We start from the raw sequence: 27,205 nt of genomic DNA on the forward strand, positions 1-27,205 counted from the left end.
GGCATTTGCAGTATAATTAGTCTGTACGCATTCAGAATAACATGAAATGATCATTAATGAATGATGAGATTAAGAAGATTAAGAAAACAATCAGAGACTAGTCATACCTCATTTCTATGAGCTATTGAAAAATGGTTTCATTTTATATGGTTTCTGTGAATTTGATTCCTTAACTTCTCTCCTATTGAAAGTATGTCATTTTGGGAGGGGAGAGCAAAGTTAAGTGCTGTGATTTGAACTCAGGACCTTCCTTATACTTGTTAGTAAGATGCTCTATTGTTTGAGTTACATCATTCACCTTTTTTTTTCATTAGTTATTTTTCACATAAGATCTCATATTGTTGCTTAGCTTAGTCTGGGCCACCATTCTCCCATTGTTTGAGGTGAAGATCTTTGGAATTTTTTTGCCCAGACTGGCTTTGGACTATAATTCTCTTGATCTCTACCTCCTAAGGAGCTTGGATTACAAATGTGAGCCACTATGCCTGACTTTTGTTGTTGTTGTTGTTGTTGTTGTTGTTGGTTGTGGGGCCAGAGCACTGTCCCTGAGCTCTTCAGCTCAAGGCTAGCACTCTACTACTTGAACACAGCACCACTTCTGATTTTCTGGTGGTTAATTGGAGATAAGAGTTTCACAGACTTTCCTGCCCAAGATGGTGGCTTTGAACTGTGACCCTCAGATGTCAGCCTCATGAGTAGCTAGGATTACAGGCATGAGTCGCCAGCACCTGGCATGCCTGGCTTCTTGCTGAAAGCTTTGCAGTGATGGTGCAGTTGGCATCACCCAGCATTTCTCTTCCAGAAATCGAAAAATAGCATGAATACATTAATTGGATATCAAGTAATATAGGTGGTACTATGTTATCCTCTTAAAACTGTCATTAATGTGTTAGCTGGATTTGCCTCAGAAGTGTTTTGATCATATTTACACACTGTGTAACTTAGTTATGTCCACAAAATAGTCCCTCCAGATAGAACTCATTAGGTTTGGTATTTTACCCTGGAGTATACTTTGCTGTTTCCCTTTATAATTAATGCATTACTTTGGATCCCGTTAGCATTGTTACATAGGCTCTGTCTCTACCTGCTACAGAAAGACACTACATTCAGTCATACTCTCTCATCTTGTTGTAAGTTTTATTTCCACCAGATAACTGCAGCCTAGAGTGTACTAAATTCAGCACGTTAAATTTTTATGTAGGCTAAAAACAGATACTGGGGCACAAGTCTGGGGATTCGATACTTTATGGTGCAACTTTACCTCCCCAAAGATCTTTACACTTAGCTGTAGGTAACTCATTGTAGTACAGATTTGTAAGCCTAAATCTTAAGGGTAGTTTTTCTTAAGATGACAACAAAAATCAACTAATATTTAATTATAAAATACCTTGTTAATATACTGTGATCTGTCATCTACTCTCCTGTATTCACCTTGTCTGACTTTTGCTCTTTGGTTTGCATTTTCACATGTCCTTTCAACATAAAATGAGGGGATACTAATCAAATCCATTTAGTAACATTAGCTATTAGATTGGAAGATACAACTAATAAAGTACAATGGAATAGATGCATTATGATTAGTTTCTAGTTGTTTCCAAGGCCACAACAGAACAAAGAGTCAAGGAAAAATGCAGAAAAGTAAAGAGAGGTTTTTCCAAAATAAAATTATCTTTATTTTTTTATAATAAAAATGCTATACATTCATTTTAAAAAGCTTCAAATGCATAAAATTCTATATGAAGTAAAGGTCATGCAAATACCATAGCTCCAAAAGAAATTCATTAACATTTGGCAAAGTTATCTATGAAACATATATACTCTGAAAATATCCAATGTTATAAATAGGCTCATAATAAAGACAGTATTCTCTAGTGTGCTTTCCCATCCAATAACATATCAAAGACAAATTTCCATAGCAATAAGTGTGTGATTGAATAATTTTAATGACAGTAGCATTAAAATGCAGTTGTATGTATGTGCCATAATGTATAATTTATTTAACCCATCTTCTACTTCTATTAGGGATATTTAAGTTGCTCATAGGTTATAACTTTATAGGTATCACTAAGTATGTTTGGGTTTATGTTTACATAGCTGTGTGTTTTTTCTTTTTCTTTTTTTTGCTTTGTTTTTTTTTTGCCAGTCCTGGGCCTTGGACTCAGGGCCTGAGCACTGTCCCTGGCTTCTTCCCGCTCAAGGCTAGCACTCTGCCACCTGAGCCACAGTGCCCCTTCTGGCCGTTTTCCATATATGTGGTGCTGGGGAATCGAACCGAGAGTTTCATGTGTTGGAGGCAAGCACTCTTGCCACTAGGCCGTATTCCCAGCCCCTGTGTGTTTTTTCTTTAATTCATTAAAATAAATTAAACTTATTTAATTAATTTAAATTTAGTTATTTAAAAATTAATTATTTAAAAATTAATTCTTAAAAAATTTCCCTGTTCCTTTGATGCTTAAAAAGTTAGACTTTTACCCTTTTGTTGCAAGGCTCCTACCAAAAGAGATTCTGGAAACCTCTGGAAATGGTTTACTTTGACAATTTCTATCCAATATCATAAAGACTCATTATCCCTACTTTGTTGATTTACTTAGCAATGCTTATTAAACCAAATTTTTTATCATGTATACTTATCTATAGCTACAATCCAACTTAATTTATGCAGAAATACCTGCTCTGTGTGAGTTAAATACAAAACCCTGAAGAGGTGCCCTCTAACACTGAGGAAGTAGATAGAGCCCGCCCCTCCCCCCTCCCCCCAAGATGAGCATGTCCTGATCTCAGAAACCTGTGAATATGTGACTTTACAGGAGAAAAGGGACCTTGCAGTGTGGGTAATTTAAAAATCACAAACAAGGAAAATTTCCTGGATTGTTTGAGTAAGCCCAGTGCACTTACAAGGGCCTTTATAAGAGAAAGAGGTAATGAAGAGAGAAAGTGGTCAGGGGGAGAATCAGAAGCAGGAGAAAGAGGAGAGACTAGAAGATTCCATTGGGGGTGACTTTGAAGATAGAGGGAGAACCCCTGAGCTGAGCAGTGCAGGTGGCCTCCAGAAGCTACAAGAGGCAAGACAACGAATTCTCTTTTAGCTCTTCCACAAGGAATGCCAATGACTTCTGACCTCTAAGAATTGTACAAATAACCTATGTTATTTGAAGCCACTAAATTTGATCATTTTTGACAGCAGAAATAGAAAACAAATAGTGTTTATAACCTAGTAAAAGAGGTAAGATAACACAGGCAACTTTGACATAATCCATAGAGAGGAAACACAAAGACTTTGCTATGGCAATGCTGAAAAAATGAGTACTTTGGGGTGGCAAGTCAGGGAGACTTCCTGAAGGACAGTTGTTTTCCAGACCCAACAGGAAGTAGCAGGAGGAAGGGCACAGTTTTATGGCAGAAAATAAAGGCAAACAAAAAAACTGACCTAGATTTTTGTGACGAATTATTTTTCCCTGAAACAAAAACTACTCAATTAGACAGTCCCTGGTGGCTCACACCTGTAATCCTAGCTACTCAGGAAGCGAAGACTGAGGATAGTAGTTCAAAGCCAGCCAGGGAAGGAATGTCTGTGAGACTCTTATCTCCAGTTAGTCACTAAAAATCCAGGAATGGAGCTGTGGCTCAAGTGGTAGAATGCTAGCCTTAGGTAAGAGACAGTGTCCAGCCCTCAGTTCAAGCCCCAGGACTGGCACAAACAAAAATCACTTGATTAAAATTTCATACATTCCACTCAGAACATGATAGGTTTCTAAGTTACCAAAATATCTATAATAATAGTCAATAACTAAATTGTATGGTAATAAACTATCCTAAGAGTTAAAATATAGAAATAGAGCAATATAGAAAAATACAGATACTCCCTTTCTGCAGAGAGCATACCCTAGCCAAGGCTCAAGCTGGCTCCTTTCCACCTAGGCAAGCTTGATAGGGAGGAACAGAAAAAGATGAAAGGATAATAACAGTAAAAAGGTAATTCTTTCCAAGAGGCATCTATTAACAAATCATTTACATACAAATTCCACAGTTCCTACCAAACAAGCAACAGTTAATCCAACAATGGAACCCAACTGAGTGTCTTTAGCAGCGATAGTGAGGACTTGCTTGAAGATGACAGGACAGAGTAAATATGAGAGAGAGAGCAAGCCCTCTTTGGTGGGTTTTGCTTGTTTTGTTTAGCTGAAGTCAGGAATCAGGACCCTGAATAATTCCAAATGGCTCTAATTTAGCTTGGGTTACAGCCAGAGACAATTGCCACCCCTCCCCCCACAATAAAACATTTGCTTATGCCACTCTGTTTTGGAGTGTAGGAAGTAAGGAATGGAACTGTCCAGATTCCTTTTCTACATTATTTAAATCTGCGATCTATCATTCTCCGGGCATTGCTCGTGGAGATCATGTCTGCCCACCGTGATACCCTTTCTTCCACATGCCCCCAGTCAACCTTGCTTTCCTCTTTCTTCTGCTGCTGAAATTTATGTGTTTTTGTTCTGGTCATCTTCATTCCAAAAGAAATCCAGAGGAGCACTTGCTCTCCACAGGCCTGATGCTGCTGAAGAAGAGTCCAAATTGACTTCAGTGATCCCCACATTCGGGGATGTCGCTGCTGGCTCTGGGGACCAGCTTTCTTCACAAGAACTTGGCAGATGGCAAGCATCTTCACTTCTCTGGCTCCCTGTCTTTCTTTCCAAGCCCAGAAATGTGACCTCAGATTGACTGCATTCAAAAGGGATTTTTTGAGTCCTTCTATCTTTTCTCAAATCTTTCTCAGGAGGTGCTGAATGCCTATTCTGGCTTTCATCATCTTCTACTGGAATGCTTGGTACCTCATCCAGGAATAGAGGAGAAGGGCACCTGAAGGATTTCAGTGATGTTGGAGGGTCTTCTGCGAAATATAAGCTGGCTTGAGTGCTTTCAAGAGCATTCAGGACCTAATTAGCAAAGGAGACAAACACTGAAGTAAGTTTGAATATCATCCTGCCTTCACTCCATCTTTCTATTAAAGAATATTGTCTAATTTTCATGAAAAGAATTCAACTATAGAATTTTGCATTAGAAAAGACTTTGTCATGTGAGTAGCAACTCTGTGTGTGTGTGTGTGTGTGTGTGTGTGTGTGTGTGTACATGTGAACTCAAGGCCTGACATTGTCCTTTAGCTTCTTTGCTCATGGCTGCTGTTCTACTTCTGGCTTTTAATTGGCGATAAGAATCTCCTGGACTTTCTTCCCTAGGCTGGCTTCAAACTACAATTCTCGGGTCTCAGCCTACTGAGTAGTTAGGATTACAACTATAAGCCACTGACACGTGGCTGGTGTGATTGTTTTTTAATCTAGAAAGCTTATTTATTAGACTAGATTTCTATGTTTGGGGTTGCATTTGCTTTATAGATAAAGAATTCACTTGGATATACAAGCCATCCTTAGCTTTAGATTTTCCATAGCTCAGATTCCCTATAGTTCAGTTTTGAATAAAAGCATGTAAAATGTACACACTTCATTCATTGAAGGTCTTAGCTTGGCCCGGGTTGCAGCACACTGGCCTGCCAAAGAGAAAAGCCTGGCAGAGAAGTTCTGAGGACAGGGATCAATTTTCTTGTCTAGAAATGAGAGACATGAATCGAGACCTCTCTTCTCCATCAATTCCATAAGGAGATCACGCTAGAAAGAGGAAGGAACAAGTTTATTGCCTAGAAGTTGATTCAAAAAGTAACTCGAGTGGAAATCAAGTGCCAATGTGAAGAAAATTCTTACCAGACGAATATGTTTGGGTTCATCTAATACCACTTTACAGCCTGTCAAAACTTCCATGATTACCTATAAGGTAATATGTACAAAGTCAGTTACATATGTTGAGAACATACATGTCATCTATTGTAACAATCACAATGAATACTGCAGTTCATATTGTTTTTTAATATTTTATTGCTTTACCAGTAAATTAAAATATCAGATAGCAGTAACTCAATGAGCCTAGATGTTAAAGCTCTTTGCAAATTTCTTCTGAGAATTAAGAACATTCTTGGCAATAAACCCTCTCCTAGTTAACTGGTGTTAGTTACTCACAATTCCAAAGCTGAAGACATCGGTTTTAATGGAAAGTTTCCCCTGCTGGATATACTCTTCTGGCATGTACCAAAGATCTTTCCTGCTGCTCCTGGTCATATTAATGGTAGAACTCTGAGGTTCTAGGTGGGGTCGGAAGTATGCCATGGCAAAATCACTTAGTTTGGGTTGAAACTGATCATCCAAAAGTATGTTTGCACTAAAATTGTGATCAAGGACAAACAAAACACAACATCATAAAGGTGTTAATGAAATTACAACATAGGAAGCTCACCTTTTTATCTGGTTACTTTAAAACATTGACAAAATGAAGACAAACATACATTTCCATGCACTTCATAACACTAAAATCATTTTCTCTTAAGGCATACATCTAAGTCTTGTATAAAACCTGACCCATGAACAGTGGGCACCTCACATTTGCAGATACATATATGAAAATGGTGGGGAAGGCTGTGACTGTCAATAAATCAAACCCAAGTTAACCATGGAGCAGCTTTCCTTGTGGGTTTCTTACATTTAACAACAGCATGAAGTGAGGTTTTTTTTTTTGGCCAGTCCTGGGGCTTGGACTCAGGGCCTGACCACTGTCCCTGGCTTCTTCTTGCTCAAGGCTAGCACTCTGCCACTTGAGCCACAGCACCACTTCTGGCCATTTTCTGAATATATGGTGCTGGGGAATCGAACCCGGGGCCTCATGTATACGAGGCAAGCACTCTTGCCACTAGGCCATATCCCCAGCCCCATGAAGTGAGTTTTAATGAGCTAATAACTAGGGGGTTCTTGTACGCATAGAGTTGCACTATAGAAACTTGGCTTACGAACACAGAACCACTAACTGGGAATGATCTGCTTTTGTTGCTGGTACTTAGGCTTGAACTCAGGGCTTCCTGCTCTCCCTTAGCTTTTGTTCTTTGCTCAAGGCTAACTCTCTGCTACTTGAGCCACACTTCCACTTTCAGCTCTTTGGTTGTTAATTGAAGATAAGAGTCTCAGGGACTTCTGCATAAGCTGGCTTTGGATTGTGATCCTCAGATACCAGCCTTCTAAGGAATTAAGATTACAGGCTACAGCTACCAGTGCCCAGCTTGAGGGCTCTTGATAGCTTCTACTTTAATGATAGCCCTACCCCACAGTTCCATCTCTCCTTTTTGCTCTGGCTTTGGGTTTCATTTAGAATATACGTATCTGCAGAAGTTAGACTCAGTACATATTTCTCTCTATCCCTTCTTCCCCTCCTCTTCACTTCCCCTCTGCCTCTCCATTATACTCTCCCTCTCCTTTCCTCTTCTCCGCTTCCTTCTCTCCTCGGGCATAAGAGGTTGTCACATATGATAGGAGAACCATGACAATGCCAAAGCTGGATGCACAAAATACTTAAGAATTCCCCAAATAATTTCTAGATACAAAAGAAAGGGAGGGAGCAAGAACAACAATGAACCCCATAACATGAGGCATTTATTAGACCCTCAACAAAAATCTGTGGAAATTTCTTGCAAATGGTAAGTCCTATATGTGTGAATGATAGGTAGAGGTGATCTGGACGCCCAATAACCCACTGGGGACCTGGAGTCAGTGAGAGGCCATCAACAAGACATGGAATTATTCCAGAGTACTGCATTTACACATTGAATAATGGCACTGGGTGAAAAGAAAAGTTGTTTACTAGCAGACCTTAGTGTATGTCATAAATCTTGAGTCCAGTGATTTACTCTGTTCTAAATAAAGGTTAACAGCAACTGAGGAAGAAAGATGTTCTGTTTCAGGAAGGCGAAAATCACACCAAAAAAAGCCCTTCAACAATGCGTTTCCACCCTAATTCTTCCTTCTGCCTCAACTGTAAATAGAATGTTCAGACATAAAGTGCCTTCAGCTACAGTGCAGGTCAGCTGGGTAAGTTTATTCTGTGGGATGAAATAGACTAACAAAATAAAGATAGCAGGAGACAACTAAAATCCTAACAATGTATTGCAAAAGGAGCAGCTTGGTTGCAATTTGGCAGCTTCCCCCTCCCCCATAAAAAAACCACCCCACAAACAAAAAGAAAAAAATTTAAAAACTATGTTATTCTATATCAAATGGTCTACATCTTTGATTTGCTGTGTCTGCAATCTATTTTTTTCTACGCTTTACTGCAGGTAATTTATTGACACCCAGAGACCATCATCTCTCCTGGTAGCGTTCCTAGCAGAAGGACCCTTGGTTACACATTGGAAATGTGAGGAGAATTCATCACAGGTGATGAGTTTGTGTCCTGGCTCTGGGGCTGTGACTTTATCTCTTTATTAAGGTGGAGTCTTGACAGCTCCTTGGGAGGACTTGAATCTTTCAAGCAACATTCCTTTATAGTGAGCATTGTTTTGTGTGTCAGATTGTTTCCAAATCAACTGGAGCTTTCGAGCCTTAAAAAGTAAAAATGAGGGCTGGGGATATGGCCTAGTGGCAAGAGTGCTTGCCCCGTATACATGAGGCCCTGGGTTCAATTCCCCAGCACCACATATATAGAAAATGGCCAGAAGTGGCGCTGTGACTCAAGTGGCAGAGTGCTAGCCTTGAGCAAAAAGAAGCCAGGGACAGTGCTCAGGCCCTGAGTCCAAGCCCCAGGACTGGCCAAAAAAAAGTAAAAATGATATAACTAGATTATGAGGGAAGATTTGAATGTAGATGCCAGTGCTGTATTTGACATGTAGGAACATGACTGGTATATGTGCATGTATGTGCCCAGTAGCTTTTGCAGGTGCCCAGTTGCTCAACTTCTGTTTTTATGAACCTTCAGGAAAACTCAGGGCTCCCCTCCCCTAGTTGGTCCCAGAGACAAAAAGAACTCAACAAGTCTCTTTGAATAGCCTGACCTGCAATCACATACACACATACACACACACACACACACATATGTCATCGTGTGTCACAACTATGACAACAGTGAAGCACCTCTCCTCAGATGTACTGCCTCCCCTCAGATGAGGCAAGGCCCAGTTTCCTCAGATCTGTTACTGGAAGAGTGGTTAGACACTCCTCCTCCATTTCAGCATGCATGGTATCCTGCCTGGAATCATATGGACTTAAAACTAGTTTTCTGTTGGATTCTAGGGTTTTTCTCTTTCCCCCATTGAACCTAGGCATGTTTTAGGATGAAAGCTTGTTGCTGCTTCACAGATACTTGGTGATCCTAAGCTTTTGGTGCAGAAGTCTAATCAGAGATGTTCCTCTGTGAGATAAAATACCTAACTAAACTAACACAGCTTCCCCGAACCTCAGTTTCCATGTAAGTAAAATGATTTTGCAATGCTCACTTCACTAGTTTTCTATGAAGATTGAACTTTTAAAAAAGTAAGTAAAACTGGGCACCAGTGGCTCATGTCTATAATCCTAGCTACTCAAGAGGCTGAGATCTGAGGACCATGGTTTAAAGCCAGCTTGTGCAGGAAAGCCCTTGAGACTCTTCTTTAATTAACCACCAGAAAGATGGAATTGGGACTGTGACTCAAGTGGTAAAGTACTAGTCTTTAACACAAAAGCTCAGGAACAGTGCTCAGACCCTGAGTTCAAACCTCAGGACAGGCAAGGCACAAAGATACAAAAGCAACAACAAACAACAACAACAACAACAACAAACCCATAAGTAAATCTGATACATAGAGAGGAGGACTTTAAGATATGTTTTAAACAATATAGACTGGTAGTGGGGCACTGGTGGCTCAGGCTTATAATTTTAGCTACTTAGGATGTTGAGACATGGGGGATCATGGTTCAAAGCCAGTTCAAGCAGAAGCATTGGTTGTGATAGAGTGTCAACCTATCCATCAAGTCAAATAAGCACGAGGCTCTGTGTTTAAATCCCTATACTACATTCCCCCCCCACACACACCTCACCACACACACTGAATATAGACTGGCTATTATTCTTCCTACACCTTATCTTAAAATTCAAAGAGGCCAGTTTGGGTAACATGAGAAATTCAAGGGCTTTGATGATGACGGTGGTACAATGGGTACAGGATGGTCCTGGAGTGCTGACCACTCCAGGACCCTTGGTTAATCCATTCGAGGTTAATTTGTTTCAAGGAACCAAAGTCTTAGACAAAATTAACAAAAGCAATATTACTAGGTAATTTGACAATGGAGAGAAAACAAAACTTTTGGCATGTATTATGCATGCTCATACATATCTATCTATGTCTAGAAAATCAACATTGGGGTTTAGGTACAATCGGAGGAAGCTGGGTCCTCAGACAAAACTGTCCTATAGCTGGGGGGAGGATAAAACCAATCTGTTGCCTCCTGCCCACTTTTCCCAACCACTCAGTCTTTCTCTTCCCTCACAAAGGAAATGACGCATGCATTTACTCATTCCAACCTTGGAGCCCTATTTTCTCCTTTAAAAAAATAAAAATTTCAAGCAAATTGTTTTTATTTCTTCCTTTCTCTTGGCAAAAGGGTTTAACTTGGCAAGAGACAAATGACAGTACCAATTAAAGAACAAGATTTTATAGGACACATTAGAAATGTTCACCAAGATTATCTCCTCACTTTGGAACCATTAGCAAGAATGAATGTCTAGAATGAAACATGCTGAGGATAAAATGCATTTCCATTTAAAATTGTTCATAAATGTGAAAACAATTAAGTTTGCTAAAGGATAGGATGGAAATAACAAGGAAGTTTACTGCTTTCAGATGCTTTATGTGATCCTGTAATTCAAAAACATCTTCGTTGCCCAAATAAAAATGTAAGGGGTCTTTTGCCAAGAATACAGATTGCAACTCTCTGGGATTCTCTTCTTTAAATCCTTTCCTCCTCAAATTCCACCATCTGGAAGTGAGTTTTGTTTTTATAACATTCTATTTGAAGAGTTCAAATTACTAAAGCATTTTTGGGCTCAATAAACCACTAGACTTGTTGGAAATGCCCCTGGAACGTGGGTTTTGCTTCCCATTGTGGGTGTTCTCCAACTGAGACCCCCACAATTTCTTCCTTAGAAAGCCATGCACTCTCTCTGCTTAAACAAACCAAGGTTGACAATGTAAAGTTCCAGGCCTAATTGCCTTCTCAAAGCTGGCTGCCTGCTATTATTCACTAGGTACTCATTGTCTACATTACCAGTTTTTGCACCATAAATCCAATCTACTCTCCTCAGTTTTGTTCTGCTTCACACCCCCTCTAAGAGGTGAAGTGGTACAAGCCAACATGCTCCCAATAATCCAAGCCCATTAATCCCCTAATAAGAGTATGATTGTTTGACTCACACAAACATGGAATGTCACTTCCCCTCCCCACCGACCACCATGTGACAGAGGCAAGTTTACTAACCTCAGACTTTCTCCTATCAAACCAAGATGATAACGATAAAAAGTTACGGTTGTTGGTAGATTAAGAACAAGATACTTAGTGGGTGTTTGCATGAGGCCTAATGTCCTTTGGCTTTCATTGTGCTCCCTATTCCACAATGCAGACAGGACAATCTGAGCTCATTTGTTCTCTTTGAGGGGTTCTTTATACTGTGCCTTTATACTTCTCTCTCCCTTATGTTCATCAAAAGCCACGCAGCAGTAAGATGTGCTTCTATTGTGTTTCACTGCACTGCTCTGCATTCCTGTGTTCCTTCTTCACCTTTCCTATTAGACATCCTCAATTGTACCCTGCAGTCCTTAACTGGAGACTGTTATGGGGTTCGAGGTAGGAGATGCCAGGTCCCTCCAAGAGTCCACCACTCAGAGATAGTCTCAAGCAAAAAGATTGATTTATTGGGGAAGCAAAAGCTAACTGACCGGCCAGGGACACAGCACAGACTCGGGAGCTGAAACCGGGACAGTAAAAAGAGGGCTGACCAGCCAGGGACACAGTGCAGACTCGGGGGGCTGACACCGTGACCACGAGTGGTGCTTAAGTGGGGGTTATAAAGGCAAATACCACATGGTCAAGCCTGACCAGGCGCAGGTGGTCAAGCAGTTTCTTATCACAGCTAGGGGGAACTTCCCTGGATTCTGAGCAGACAGGGCTTGGCCCTCAACCCTGAAGCTCAGGGGCAGGAGAGATCTTAGTGAAGATGGGGTCAGCTTCTGTTCTCTTTAACTAATCTGAGATAAAGTCAGTCTGACTCCCCTCAACAGAGACCATGGCATGTTGTTTACAACAGCACAATGCTGACCCAAAATAAATAGGATTTCTATTTATTTAGAGATATTAAATAAATATTTTGAATTTGGGAAAAAGCAAACATTTGGCCCAAATGTTGCCAATCATCCTCCCATGTGATTGGCAGACATCACTAATTGAGTTCAGGAAGCACCCACCCTGAATTCCTTCTCAACACTGCACTGGGGAAGTCATTACCAATCCCTCATAAGTGGAATGTGAGCCAAAATTGATTTGTCATGGCTGCTAGAGTGTGCTGCCTCTTTTTCAGATGAGATAAATGAAGCCCACATGGCTGACATGACTTATTTCATGCAAAAGAGCTTAATGTCAGCGCCAGGGCTAAAACCCAGCTCTTCTAATTCCCTGTTTGGTGCTCTGCTTATGTACCACAGTTAAGTGGGGGAAAAAAAGAAAACTTTTTATTCAGCTACATGAATAAAAGATTAAGAAACCATTGATTACAAAGAAAAAGGATGAATTTTTGCCTTTTTTTTCTTTAGCTGTTCCAGAGACAAAATAAGCTAACTGTTCAGCCACTAGATTTTAGCTTTTAGTACAAAAAAGTTATAATTTTTAGAGCTGCACCCAAATGGAAGAGGAATCCCATGTACTAGAACCTCTAGCATGGCTGGCGTCCAAGCACAGGTTAGAAGAAACACAGAGGAGGTAGAAGAGCTGAGTCTCACATCATGTGGGAATAAGTATAGCTTAGTGCCAGATCTGGACTGTGCACTCCTTTTATGACCTCATTTCATACTCACACCTCCATCTAGCAGGTGCAATGATGTCATAGTCACCTCCGGATGGCACAAAGTCCACACTCTTTTTTTTTTTTTTTTTTTGGCCAGTCCTGGGCCTTGGACTCAGGGCCTGAGCACTGTCCCTGGCTTCTTCCCGCTCAAGGCTAGCACTCTGCCACTTGAGCCACAGCGCCGCTTCTGGCCGTTTTCTGTGTATGTGGTGCTGGGGAATCGAACCTAGGGCCTCGTGTATCCGAGGCAGGCACTCTTGCCACTAGGCTATATCCCCAACCCCAAAGTCCACACTCTTAACCAGTAACAGGAGACAGGGATAATAATAAGATCACGAAGGAGAGAAAAGAGCAGGGAGTACAGAATATGATCGGCATTAAGCTTGGCTGGTATTTTACAGTTTTTAAATGAAGTTTTTATATCGATAGAACTAATTATAAAGAATGACTGAGGTAAGTGATCCAGTCCTTCCACTGGGCCCTTAACCGCTCCAATCCAGTCTCAGCTTCTGACTGGTTACTCTTAACCAGTCCTGCATGCTCTCCCCTACCCAGTCACCAGATGTTAATCAGTCAGGAGTAGTCAGGGATATCCACCAACTCTGGAATTACCTGAGACACAGCAAACAGAAACTAGGCAAGTCATCCAACTTTTTTTTTCTTTTCTACTCTGAACAGATGGCTGTCCTCCCTTCTGCTGTTTTTAGGTCCCCTAATAATGTTTTTTTTTCTTATTATTTGGCCCCTGCCTTGTAAGACTTCTTTCAGATTTTATCCAAAGATTCATACCCACATTCACCACAAAGAACTCATAATACTGCTGTCTCCAGGACCGAATGACATCTTGTTTTACCCCCCAAAACCAATAACCCCAGCCAGCAGGAAGCAGCTGGAGAATGTCTCCCAGACCCTTTACCCTCTGCCCTTCACTTTTAAGCCTATACATAAAAAAGATGGAAATCTAAGGTCTCAGAGTGAGCCTGCTGGTTAAGGCCCCACTCTGAGTCCCCACCTGTCTGCAAAAATCTGTGAAGTCTCTATTTCCCTGATGCTGTATCGTCTTCCTGGTGTGACTTACAAATCCCTGCCCTAGTTGCAACAGTCTCTATACACTCCTTCTCGGAATGTGACTCTCCCCCCAATTCCTGTAGACCTTCATCTCAGAACTGACTTTCCCCCCAGAATTTCTCTGGTCCATGTAATGTGATCCATGTGGCTGCCCATGTGACTCATGTAATAACCCCCTAAATTTTTGTTTAAATTCTGTCCAAACCTGTCCACTGCTGCTGCCTCCATTGCTGCTTGGAGCAGCTGGGCAGGTCTGTCCCCTGAATAAAGGCTTGAGCCAAAATCAGTCGCTTACCTCTTATTTCTTACAGTAAGGACTTCAGTTTTATTTAGCAACTGGAGAGTGTCTTGGAACTTCTTCTGATTAGTTAGTGTGAGGTAGAAGGATTTCATGTCAAGTTATTTTTTTCTAATTTCATTTTCATGATAAGAATAGAAAATATTCCTTGAACATGTTTTCAAACAAAATGGAAGGAAAAATTAATCTATTAGAGAACTAACCTGGTACTCTATAGACACTACATTGAAAGTGAACTATATAACTTGTCGGTGGGTGTGGGAGGGAAAAACTAGGAGAGATTAAAGGGTGACATTGTCCAAAAAGAAATGTAGTTATTACCTGACTTCTGGTACAGTATCACCTCAGTATATCACTTTTATAATGAAAAAAAAAAACCCTATACTCTCTGCATCTAAATAAACCCTTGTTGATGTTTTGGTATGTTTTACTTTCAATCTTTTTTTAAGTGAAAGAATTTGTAGTTCTATAGTTATAATTATGTTTACAAGTATGTTTTATATACTACTTTATTTTTTCTTCTCACTTTACACATATTGTTCCATGTTATTTCATACTTACAATGCTAACTAATAACATTATTTAAGAATGTCAACTGATTTGTGATAAGGTCTTCCATGGTCCATTAATCTGAAGACTAAATATAGAGACAAAAAGCAATAATATCTTCTATTTTTCACTCCTTCAGCAAACACACATGCTTGATCTACTCAGGGAAAAGGTCACTCTGATCATGGATTTTTTTTTCTTTTAATTGGTCATGGGACTTGAACTCTGGGCCTGGGCACTGTCCCTGAGCTCTTCAGCTCAAGGCTAGCTATCTACCACTTGAGCCACAGCACCTCTTCAAGTTTTCTGGTGGTAGGGGCTAGGGATATGGCCTAGTGGCAAGAGTGCTCGCCTCGTATACATGAGGCCCTGGGATCGATTCCCTAGCACCACATATACAGAAAACGGCCAGAAGGGGTGCTGTGGCTCAAGTGGCAGAGTGCTAGCCTTGAGCAAAAAGAAGCCAGGGACAGTGCTCAGGCCCTGAGTCCAAGCCCCAGGACTGGCAAAAAAAAAAAAAAAAGTTTTCTGGTGGTTAATTGGAGATAAGATTCACAAACTTTCCTGCCCAGGCTGGCTTTGAACTGTGAACCTCAGATCTCAGCCTCCTGAGTAGCTAAGATTACAGGCGTGAGCCACCAGCACCTGGCTCTACATGGATTTTGACAAGTGCTTTTTTGAGCCAATTATCAGGGCTGTATAATAAATGACATTCCTCCTGGAAGCTGTCTTTCCCTACGAACAGTTAAAAAATTAATAGAACAAATATTTTTTTTTAAAGGCTTGTATTCCAGTACATACAAGGTCCCTAAACCACTGAGGTCCAGGATTAAAGGGAAGTGGAATTTTCCTTTAAGAGAGTTGCAGGGTAGTAACGTAGTTCTGTGTTTGTCTGGGGATTGACTGTCATTACTATCTGACAGATGTTCAATGAACCTGAATGAACTGTGTTAGTCTTATTCCAACTCCCACCTAGTGAATAGGGGTGCAGGTCACCAAACAAGAGCATTACATCTATGTTTAGAGTTGGCATTAATTAACATATTTGCCCTGCAGTTCAGCAAAAAGGCTTGGAGTTCAATGGCTATGGAAGGGGTTGATGTGCGATGGAGCAGTAGGGATACACTGATGAGCCTTTGTGAAACCACAGTTCTCAAATGAATGCTCATAGCTCCAGGACCTCTTCCTCTGATACATTAACATCCCGAGTGCATTCAGTCTATTGATGGGCATGGCTGAATGCTCAAACTCTTTACAAAACTCAGTTAGCTTCCTATCCCTGTGACAAGATGTCTGAGACAGTCACCTTAAAAGAAGGACAGTTTAGCCAGGCGCCAGTGGCTCACGTCTGTAATCTTAGCTACTCAGGAGGCTGAGATCTGAGGATCACAGTTCAAAGCCAGCCTGGGCACAAAAGTCCATGAGACTCTTATCTCTGATGAACCACCAGAAAACCAGAAGTGGCACTGTGGCTCAAGTGGTAGATAGCTAGCCTTGAGCTAAAGTGCTCAGGGACAGCACCCAGGACCAGACTTCAAGACTCAGCACATGCAAAAAAAAAGAAAAAAAAAAAGAAGGAGGAAAGTTTTTATCTTCACTCATAGCTTCAGAGGTTTCAGCCCATGATTGCTTGGACCTTTGCTTAAGGTCTGTGGTACCACAGTAGGTTATGGAGAGAGCATGGCTAAAGAAGACTGTTCATGTCATGGCAGCAAAAGAGATACAGGAAGGGGCTTGGAGTTCTATAAGCCCCTCTAAGAGTATACTTCCAATGACCTAATATCCTTCCATTATGCCCCAAGTCCTAAACCTTCTAAATGTTTTTACCTCTCCCAATAGCGTCACCAATGGAGACAAAGCCTTCAGCACATCAGCCTGTAAGGGACATTCAAGATCCAAACTACAACCTCAGAATGACACTCACAAGCAGCCCCTTGAACTACTCAAAATGAATCCATCTTTAGTTGCTTTTCCACCTCCATTTCTGCTTCTTCCACAGTGTTTTCCTTAGCTCTGATTAGATCTCTTTTGATACTCATTGTTTAATACTTATTAAGGATTTTGTCTGCCAGTGTTATTCTAATTATTTTATTTTATTATTTATTTATTTATTTTTGCCAGTCCTGGGCTTTGGACTCAGGGTCTGAGCACTGTCCCTGGCTTCTTTTTGCTCAAGGCTAGTACTCTGCCACTTGAGCCACAGAGCCACTTCTGGCCATTTTTTATATATGTGGTGCTGGGGAATTGAACCCAGGGCTTCATGTATACAGGGCAAGCACTCTTGCCACTAGGCCATATCCCCAGCCCCTATTCTAATTATTTTATAAACCAGTATCAGGGAGACTTCTGGGAGGCCTGGCCTCCTTTTCAGTTGTGAGACCACTTGAGAGACAATAGGTCCTTTTCATTCCCACACACAACTTTAGACAATTATCATAGTCATTCACTACAGCTCAGTTCAGTATATCTAGTTTTCCCACCTAGTGAAGAGGCCCCATGAATCTCAAATTTACCACATTCTTTATCTCCAGTCTCATCTTATTCTCCAACCTGCATCTCTTCTCCAGCAAACCTGGCTTTCTTGCTCAGATGTCTTTGTATATGCTTGTCCTGGAACTTGAACTCCGGGCCTTTCTGTCTCACTAGGCTTTTTTACTTAGAGCTAGTGCTCAACCACTACAGTCATGACTCCACTTCCAAAGAGGGAAAGTATAGATGGAAACAGGTGTGAAGTATGACTCACCTGTGGTGGTAAAAGCTAGAATCTGAAGTTCTGTGATCATTTACCTGGATATACTGCCACAGATGACTGAGCATGGTTGAATGTTGTGCAAATATCCAATGGCTTTGCATACGCCAATTAATATGCAGATTCGGATCTCCCAAGAGAGTGGGGCTGTGTTACCCTATGAAGACAATGGCAGTTGGTTTACTTACACTTTCTAAATACAAGCTTATTATCTAAGAAGTCAAGGTGGGGAAAGGGACAAACATTTTGGTTTGCTACCAAAACATTTTGAGTTCCAAATGGGTTTGTCTACTACTAATGATAGGTCTACTTCTTTATAGACAATAGAAATATCTAATTGTTTTTACTTTTCACCCCTCTTCTCTTACTTTTTTATTAGCATACCTTACTGTTGAGGCTTCTGTGTGACATTTCTACACACATACAGATGTATTCTAATTGATCTCACCTCCTCATCCAACACTTCTGAATATGAAACATGACTAAGAGAACTGGGTAGATACGTAGCTCAGTGGTTGAGCATTTTCCTACCATATGCAAGAACCAGCATTTGATTCCCAAATCCACAAGATGCACATGGTAAGGTGATACGATTCAAAAGCTCCTTAAAGAAGATTTGAAAATTATTTGGGGCATACTAGTATCAATAACTAAAACTAGAATTTTGTTCTCATCCTCACTGAAAACTAAACTATTTGCAATCAATTTTTAAACTTATCCTTAGAATATATCATGGAGAAGATCATGGCATTCATTTAACTCTTCCATTTTTATTAAAATTTTTATTTTGTTATTTTTATCATAAAGGTGACGTATAGGGGTTACTTGTCACTTTTATGTCTGGCCTTTGTATGGAATGAATTTTTTTTGGCATGTCTTGGGGATTGAACTCAGGGCCTGGGCACTGTCCCTGAGCTGCTTTTCTGTTCAAGGCCAGCACTCCACCACTTGAGCTACCCACTCGAGCCACAGCACTACTTCAAGCTTTTTCTCTGTATGTGGTACTGAGGAATCAAACCTAGGGCTTCATGCATGCAAGGCAAATACTCTACCATTAAGCCACATCCCCAGCCCCTGGCATGATATTTCTTATAAAATTATGCAAATTAAAGTTACCTGAGAAATAAGGATAGTCGATATATACTCACTCAAGATATTTAGAGTAAGTATGGAGTAAGAAACCAACAAATATTTGGCATGCATGCTGCTTAGAATCCAAACACTCAAGAATTTAGGCAGCTTTCTATGACTTAGAAATTAATTCTTGTGCCCAAATTGGTGGTACATCCCTGTAATCATAACTACTCAGGAGGTGGAGGCATGAAAATCTGCGGTTGGAGGCTGACTCAGAAAAAGTCAGTGAGATTATATCTCAAAATCAAGCAAGCAGGGGCTGGGGATATAGCCTAGTGGCAAGAGTGCCTGCCTCGGATACACGAGGCCCTAGGTTCGATTCCCCAGCACCACATATACAGAAAACGGCCAGAAGCGGCGCTGTGGCTCAAGTGGCAGAGTGCTAGCCTTGAGCGGGAAGAAGCCAGGGACAGTGCTCAGGCCCTGAGTCCAAGGCCCAGGACTGGCCAAAAAAAAAAAAAAAAAAAAAAAAATCAAGCAAGCAAGCAGGCAAGCAAGCAAACAAATGCAACACAAAAAGCTAGAACCAGGGCTCAGCTGGCCCACTGCTTGATTAGCATGCATGAGGCTCTGGGTTCTATTCTTAGTACAGTACTAGAAAAAAGTCTACCTTCTTGGGAGAGCCCAAGGTTATCCCCTCATGTGCACATGGCTTGACTTCCCAGTTCCCATGGGTCTCAGCAGCTCTTCCCTTACCCTTGTGCTTCAGTAGGTCAGAGGATGAGGCAAATAAGAGACATGACTTACTGTACACTGTAATCGGTTGAAAAGTGTTCCATTTCTCATGTATGGATAAACTAGACAGAACTTCTCCATCTCCATAAAATATGTAGCCAATTCTAGTATGTGAGGATGATGGAACCTTGAAACAGAACGTTTTGAGAACCATCAAATTGTTTATTTGGATAGGAAGCAAACAATTCTTTGTTTTAGAAGCATGGACAATAATAGATCAAAAAATAGATCAGCATAGCCAAGGAAGAAGCAATTCCATTGAATACATGACACATTTGCTTTCTGTACAAGTACTACAATCACACACATAAAAATAAAATATGCATATGCAAGGCAGAAATTGTATCTGTACAGATGTCTTCAAGTTTTGAATTTTGAAAATGTGGACAACAATAATTTGTTTTTATCAGTATGAAGCACTATAAGTAAACAGATGAAGAGAATGCAACAGAAATTGTTCATTTGATTTATTTAAATGCACAATGTAAATAAAGTCACCAAGTTATAGGATCTGCATAAAAAATGGTTTCCATTCATTCATTTATTGAGTATTACTATGCCAGGTACTGGATCTTTCCCCAGTTACAAGCTGGAAAGAGACAGTAACACTTCACACAAATTATATCCTTACATAAAATGCATGTAACTAGTAATTTCATGCTGAAAAACAAGTCGCAGGTTTCTAGCTCAGTGTAGTATATATCTCTTAGGCTTCCTTCATAATAGTCATTTATTCGCCTACTAACAAAAGTCCACTTCCTTGAGTGTATATGTGCCATTGCTATGAACACCGCTGGATGAGAAGCAACCATTATGAAATATAAAATGTGATATTTACCTATACTAGGAATTCTGTGTAACTCAGCAATCATTCATTAAATACTACAATGTCCTGGATATGTTTGGGAATATTAAAACAAATGAAGCTGTAAAAAAAATGTCTACATTTTGTGTACGGGTGTGTGCTGGTAACACAACTTGAGACCAGGGCCTTGAGATCCCACTGGTGTTTGGGCTCATGGATGGTGTTCTACTACTTGAGCGACACCTCCAGTCCAGCATTTTTCTGGAGATAGAGTCATTCAGACTTTTCTGCCTAGGCTGGCTTCAAATTGAAATTCTCTAGATCTCAACATCATGCTTGGCTAAAAAATATTCTCCTTATAAAGGACTATTATTTGCTTTTGTAGCAACTTTCCTACTCATATATACAAGTATACACACACACATATAGTACCACGTGTATGACTTTATACATAATGTGTGTATATTTTAGGATTCGTTTTATCCCTTTTATCTCAGGATATGTCTGTGTGTATAAAATATACACATATACATGTACATATATACAAATACAAAGACTTTTGTGTGTCTGTGTGCCATTCCTGCAGCTTGAACTCAGGGCCTGTACGCTGTCCCTTGAGCTGTTTTTGCTCAAGGCTCATACTCTACCAGTTGAGCCACAGCTCCACTTCCAATGTTTTGCTGGTTAATTGGAGTAAAAGTCTCATGGATTTTCCTACTGGGGGTTGATTTTGAGCCATGATCTTTAGATCTCAGTTTTCAGAGTAGCTAAGATTACTGGTGTGAGCCACTGGTACCCAGCTAAAGACTTATTTTTAAATTTCTGTGATACAAGGTCCCTACACATATTTTTGATTCAGACTACATCTATAAAATGAAAAGCAATGAACAGGAAAGAAATTGAGGTGGTAGATTCAGCTACTTTTTTTTGAGGGGGGTCATGGTGCTTGAACTCTGGGCCTGGATGCTGTCCCTGAGCTCTTCAGCTCAAGGCTAGAACTCTACCACTTGAGCCAAAGCACCACTTCCAGTTTTCTGGTGGTTAATTGGAGATAAGAGACCCATGGACTTTGGCTTTGAACCATGATCCTCAGATCTCAGCCTCCTGTGTAGCTAGCATTACAGGCATAAGCCACCAGCACCCAGCAGATTCAGCTACATTAAAGTTGATCTAAAACACTTGCTATGTGGTTCTCCCACAACTTAAAATAATTTGAGAAAAAAAATCTTTTGGGAAGCAGAAGATAGCAAACATGTAGACATAGAAATGCTGTCATGGCCTGATTCTCTGCTCCATTGCCCATGAAAAAGAAATGATCATTTGCTTATTTTTAAACATTACTAATCAAGCAGAACAATGGATACTATAGAAGTCAGAGAGGTGTGAACATGGAGGTGCTGTGGAAAGAAATTGCTTGTTTTAAGCCCATGAAATCTCCATAATGACTTGCAGATTCAATATATCAGTATTGGGCTGGGAATATGGCCTAGTGGCAAGAGTGCTTGCCTCGTATACATGAGGCCCTGGGTTCGATTCCCCAGCACCACATATATAGAAAACATCCAGAAATGGCGCTATGGCTCAAGTGGCAGAGGGCTAGCCTTGAGCAAAAAGAAGCCAGGGACAGTGCTCAGGCCCTGAGTCCAAAGCCCAGGACTGGCAAAAAATAGAAAGAAAAAAAAAGAAAAAAAATCAATATATCAGTATTAAAATTCCAATGACATTTCCCCTAGAAATAGAAAACAAACTTCTAAAAATTTTATATGATGATAGGCCCCAAACAAAGCAATTTTGAATAAGAAGAATAAAGATAGAGGCATTTTATCCCCAATGTAAAACAGCATTACAAAGCTATAGTAATTAAAACAGTATGTGCTGGCATTACAATAGACATATAGATAAATGGACTAAAATAGAGTCTACAAATAAACCTATACACATATGGTTAGCTAATCTTAATGAGAAGGTAGTCTACTAGATGGAAATTAAAAAAATTCCTCAATGAATGGTGCTGGGAAAACTGACCTGTGAATGCAGGAAATTGCACGGGTTTCAACTCAAATACAAAAATTACTTAAAAATGTACTTAAGACTAAATGCAAATCTAAAACCGCAAGGCTTCTGGAAAAACAAACAAACAGAAATCAGCTTCCTTGGCATTGTTTTTTGCAATGACTTTGGAGATGACACCAAGAGCAAAAGCAATCTTGCTTGCAAGTCTTTTTTTGCAAGTCCTGGGGCTTGAACTCAAGGCCTGGGTGCTATCCCTGAGCATCTCTGTGCTCAAAGCTAGTGCTCTACCACTTGAGCCACAGTGCTACCTCCAGCTTCTTCAGTGTACTTTATTGGAAATAAGAGTCTCATGGACTTTCCTGCCTAGGCAGGCTTTGAACCACGATCTTCATATCTCAGCCTCCAGAGTAACTAGGATTTCAGGCACCAGTGCCTGGCTCCTTTCTTTTCTTTCTTTCTTTCTTTTTTTTTTTTTAGTAATAAAAGATTAGGGAATTTTTTAAAATCCCTAAACAGGAATAAGACACTGTAGATCATAGAATAAATATAAAAATGAGCTAAAGGAGCAACTATAGCTATGCTACCTTTTGTCTAAGAAGAGGAAAATAGAAAAGCAAATATATGTTGGACTATACATAAACTACCCCTAGGAGTACATTTTCTTTCAGTCAGTTGAGGGGCTTGAACTCAGGGCCTGGCCACTGTCCTTAAGCTCTTTCACTTGATGCTAGCGCTCTACCACTTTGAACCACAGCACCATTTTCTATCTAGGAATATATACAGAAAACAGGTAACACTTTTGCCTTGGAAAATGCAGCTGGATTGTGGGAGAAAATCTTTCTTGGTTTTCTTTTGCCCTTTTGGAATCAGAAAATATCTGAGTCTTACTTTCATAAGCAAATGAACAGAATGTCAGTGTAAAGACCAATCAATGGAATTTGAACTTTTTTTTAACCAACTATATGGTAGGTATTAAGCTTCTGATGTTTTAGTTTCTGTTCCTGGGGACATAGTGATGGAATTCAGTATAATTAATGTCTTCCATCCCTCCCTTTCCGTCTATCCCCCCAATTTTATATTTCAGAAAACAGCTGAAAAGAACAATTTCTACATATGAAGGATGATGAGTGAATTCCACAGGGTTAGAGGCCTTCAGTGAAGAAGAATTTATAGCTATAGATAGGAATATATTATGAAAATGAAGTCATTTAAATTTGTCTCCAAGGATTGTGAGATTCATGAATGAGTTCCCAGAAAATAATATGCACATTAAAAGTATTTGATGTCTTTGTCTAGAACTCTTTTCCTGAAGAGAGTCTCGGTAATGAAACAGTTTCTCAAATGGAAAGTCTCTAAGGAAGAGGAAACGGGAGAAATACATACAATTTTTGTTCGAAGAATTACTATTCAGTCATGTTAGTCACACACAATTTAACCTACTTCCTTGTGACAGTTTCTCGTTGAAATATGTTCAAGTAAATTATGTAAATGGTCTATTTTAAATGTACTTTAAGGAATATACTGAAGCAGATGTCAAAAATGTACCCAGTGTTCTAACACCTAACCCACATTAATTAAATGGTAATCACTGTGATTTAAAAGCAATGATAAACAGAGATGAACCCAGGCATGAAGGGGAAAATTCCAGACAAAAATATACTCACAGAAGTAAAACTTCGAATTCAGATAAAAATCTCTTCCATTGATTCTTATATTGCATTTTCTTATCCTAAATATCATATGGAAAACAGAGTAAGATTAAAAAAAGGAACTCTTTCTGAGGAGTCTTAACTCAGGATTTAGTTTCCCTGAAATTAGACAGGAACTAATTAATTGTATAAAATTAAAACTTTTTGGTATAAGTGAATTTGAACTTCTTTTTCTGGCTGAAAGATCTTTAGCTTTAGCAACCCAGATGCCCCTCAGTAGATAAATGGATTGAGGAAATGTGGTATATATGCACAATGGAATCCTATACTTCCATCAGAAAGAATGACATTGCTCCTTTCAAAAGGAAATGCAAAGACTTGGAAAAACTCATATTAAGTGAAATGAGCCAGACCCAAAGAAACATATATTCCAAGGTTTCCCTCATTGGTAATAATTAGTATATGTCTAGGATAGTCCTAACAGAGGATCACAATATTTCAATAGCTATGTACATATGATCATATAAGATGATAAGTGAAATGAACCCCAAAATATGAAGATATGAACTCCAAGAAGAGGTTTTTCATTGTTTTTATTTTTAATGTACTATGTGAAATTATTTCTTTTTTCTTTCATTTGTCTTTCCTATGGTGTAGTCCCTTTATTTGATTTTGGTACCCTAGAAACTGTGTATACATTTATCTGAATTAGGGAAGGGAAGGGGAACATCAAAATGGTGAGACAATGGATGAAGGACAAACCAATGCAAAAGTGATACTCACAAGAAAATATGTTGGAAATTAACTGTACAGCTTGGGGGAGGGGATTGGGCAGGAGGGAAAGTGGGAGAAAAATGAGGGAGGGTCTAACAAGTATGAAAAGAAATGTACTCTCTACCTTATGTATGTAACTGTAACTTCTCTGTACATCACTTTGACAAAAAAAAAATTAAAAAACACAGATCTTAAGATTCCATCAAATCCACCAACCCCCCAAAAACCCATCAACCCCAAACAGATTTTTACAACCATTGTTAAAATTTTTCACACATTATGTCATGTTGCCAAATTCCAGATTAAAACACTTTCAGCATATTTACACAAATTAAAAAGCACTCAAAACATATTCAAGGAAGATCCAATGACAGAAACTCTTGATCTCACAAAGAATCCAATTCATGTTACCTTTACTCTGAGAAATTTCATTATTCATAAATTGGATCATTTGCATATGTCAATTCAATTTTACATTTGCTTTGATCTTAAGAAAATGATCCTACTAAGTAAAGGAACATAGAACCTTCTTACCAAAAAATGTTGGAGGCTAGCCTAGACCCTGATACATGAATACTGAATAAATTATTAAATTCAGTAACATTATATAGGGTACCAATTCAGTTCTTGGTATGTTCTTTGTTTTTTTTTCTTTCTTTGTTTTCTCTCTCTCTCTCTCTCTCTCTCTCTCTCTCTCTCTCTCTCTCTCTCTCTCTCTCTCTCTCTCTTTCTCTCTCTGTCTGTCTTTCTTTCTTGTGCTGGCATTGGAGCATGATTCAAAGCCTGGCCACTGTATTGGCTTTTTTCACTCTAGCCCTCTACCACTTCAGTCACACTTCAGTTCTGGCTTTTTGGTGTTTAATTGGAGATAGGAGCTTCATGGACTTTCCTGCCAGAGCTAGATTTGAACTGTGATCCTTAGATCTCAGACTCTTGAGTAGCTAGGATTATAGGCATGAGCCACCTGAATTTTTCATGTGGTTAGGGTTAAGTCCTTGCATGTTCTTAGAGCTCAGGTTCCTAAATTCTACAATGGAAGAGGGAAACCATGATCCTAAGCTTCACCCACTCCTAGCTGTAAGGTTCACATTTGAAAATTGCTACACTACTCTTTTAGTGACTTGTAGTTCCATAACCTTGTTGTGATTTGGAGATGAGGCATCCACTAGAAAAAACTCATGTGTTAAAAGCTTGGTTCCCGGGGCTGGGGAGATAGCCTAGTGGCAAGAGTGCCTGCCTCGGATACACGAGGCCCTAGGTTCGATTCCCCAGCACCACATAGACAGAAAAACGGCCAGAAGCGGCGCTGTGGCTCAAGTGGCGGAGTGCTAGCCTTGAGCGGGAAGAAGCCAGGGACAGTGCTCAGGCCCTGAGTCCAAGGCCCAGGGCTGGCCAAAAAAAAAAAAAAAAAAAGCTTGGTTCCCCTTGCAGCAATATTAAGAGATAGGGATTTGGGGAAGCTATTGGATCCTGAAGTACCTGACTTCACCAAAGGAGTAATACCTTGATGAGTTCATCATATGATGATGGTATTTATTATTGTGAGGTGCAGGGAAGTAGAATGTAAACCCAAATGGAAAAAAATAGGTCACTAGAAGAGTGGCACCGAAAGATGCACCCAATCTGTTGCCTCTACCTGTATCTCCTCTGCCTCACGACTTCAATTGAGCTAAGCAGATAGATCCCTTCTACTGTGCCCTTCTAAAATACTATTCCTCACCACAGGCCCCAAAGCCAGTTGACAATGGATTGAAAACTCTGAAAATACCAGTCAAAATTAACTTCCCTCCATTAAATTGATTTCCTCAGGTATTTGTCATAGCAGTGGAAAATTAACACACCCCTGACTTGAAACTTCCTTTTCTCTTATCCTCCTGAACTATGATAGAAGACAATTTCTGAGAGAGAAAATTTGCCAAGTGCTACACTACTTTGTTAGTGTTGACATGATGCTGGAAGGGCAGAACTCATTGGAAGTACAGCACAACAAGATCCTCTTCAGCAAAGTTCCAGAGACCAGCTTCCAGAACAGTCTTTTACATGCAATTCATCTGAGGATGGAAAGGAATTAGTTTCCACATTCCTGCATTCATTTCTCATTTCTCTAGGTACCTGAGATCATGTATCTTATTTTCATTTGTGAAATTTTATTTTCAAATATATCTCCTCTCAATGTTGATGAAAAATGGTGCATTTAAATGTGAAATATGAGCAAATAAATGGAATCTATATCCTGTGCTAGTAATTCTTTCCATACCTGTTTAAATAATTTAATGGCATATGTTTGGCTTTGAATCTCCACTTTGTAAACCTCAAAAATCTCCCCTTCACCGATTAGGAAGTCTTCATGGAAATTTTTTGTTCCATCTATGATGTTTTGGAAGCTGATGGAAGGTTTTAGTAATAGTCCTTAGGAAGGAAAATAGGGAGAAAACAAGCCACTAAGAACCAATATCACTATTGTCACTAAGAATTCCATA

At 39.8% G+C, this 27,205-nt stretch overlaps 1 protein-coding gene across 2 annotated transcripts in view; it reads right to left on the reverse strand.

Annotated features, from left to right (window-relative positions):
* Positions 1–2,765: 2,765 nt before the first annotated feature.
* Irak3 (interleukin 1 receptor associated kinase 3) overlaps positions 2,766–27,205 on the reverse strand; it is a 38,925-nt gene continuing 14,485 nt past the window's right edge. The window contains exons 5-13 of one of the 2 annotated variants that reach the window (XR_007212970.1): positions 26,983–27,134; positions 23,967–24,031; positions 19,497–19,611; positions 17,654–17,772; positions 6,063–6,261; positions 5,751–5,813; positions 5,493–5,657; positions 3,734–4,931; positions 2,766–2,776 (exon numbers count right to left, since the gene is read on the reverse strand). Coding sequence is in view for 1 of the 2 variants with exons in the window: in XM_048360175.1 (XP_048216132.1) it covers positions 4,476–4,931; positions 5,493–5,657; positions 5,751–5,813; positions 6,063–6,261; positions 17,654–17,772; positions 19,497–19,611; positions 23,967–24,031; positions 26,983–27,134 (1,334 nt within the window). In the remaining variant the exon portion in view is untranslated. Of the gene's footprint in view, positions 2,777–3,714; positions 4,932–5,492; positions 5,658–5,750; positions 5,814–6,062; positions 6,262–17,653; positions 17,773–19,496; positions 19,612–23,966; positions 24,032–26,982; positions 27,135–27,205 lie in introns of those variants that run through there. The other variant, XM_048360175.1, reaches the window with a different exon arrangement.

The sequence above is a fragment of the Perognathus longimembris genome, chromosome 1, assembly GCF_023159225.1.
Source record: "Perognathus longimembris pacificus isolate PPM17 chromosome 1, ASM2315922v1, whole genome shotgun sequence".
NCBI classification, from domain to species: Eukaryota; Metazoa; Chordata; class Mammalia; order Rodentia; family Heteromyidae; genus Perognathus; species Perognathus longimembris.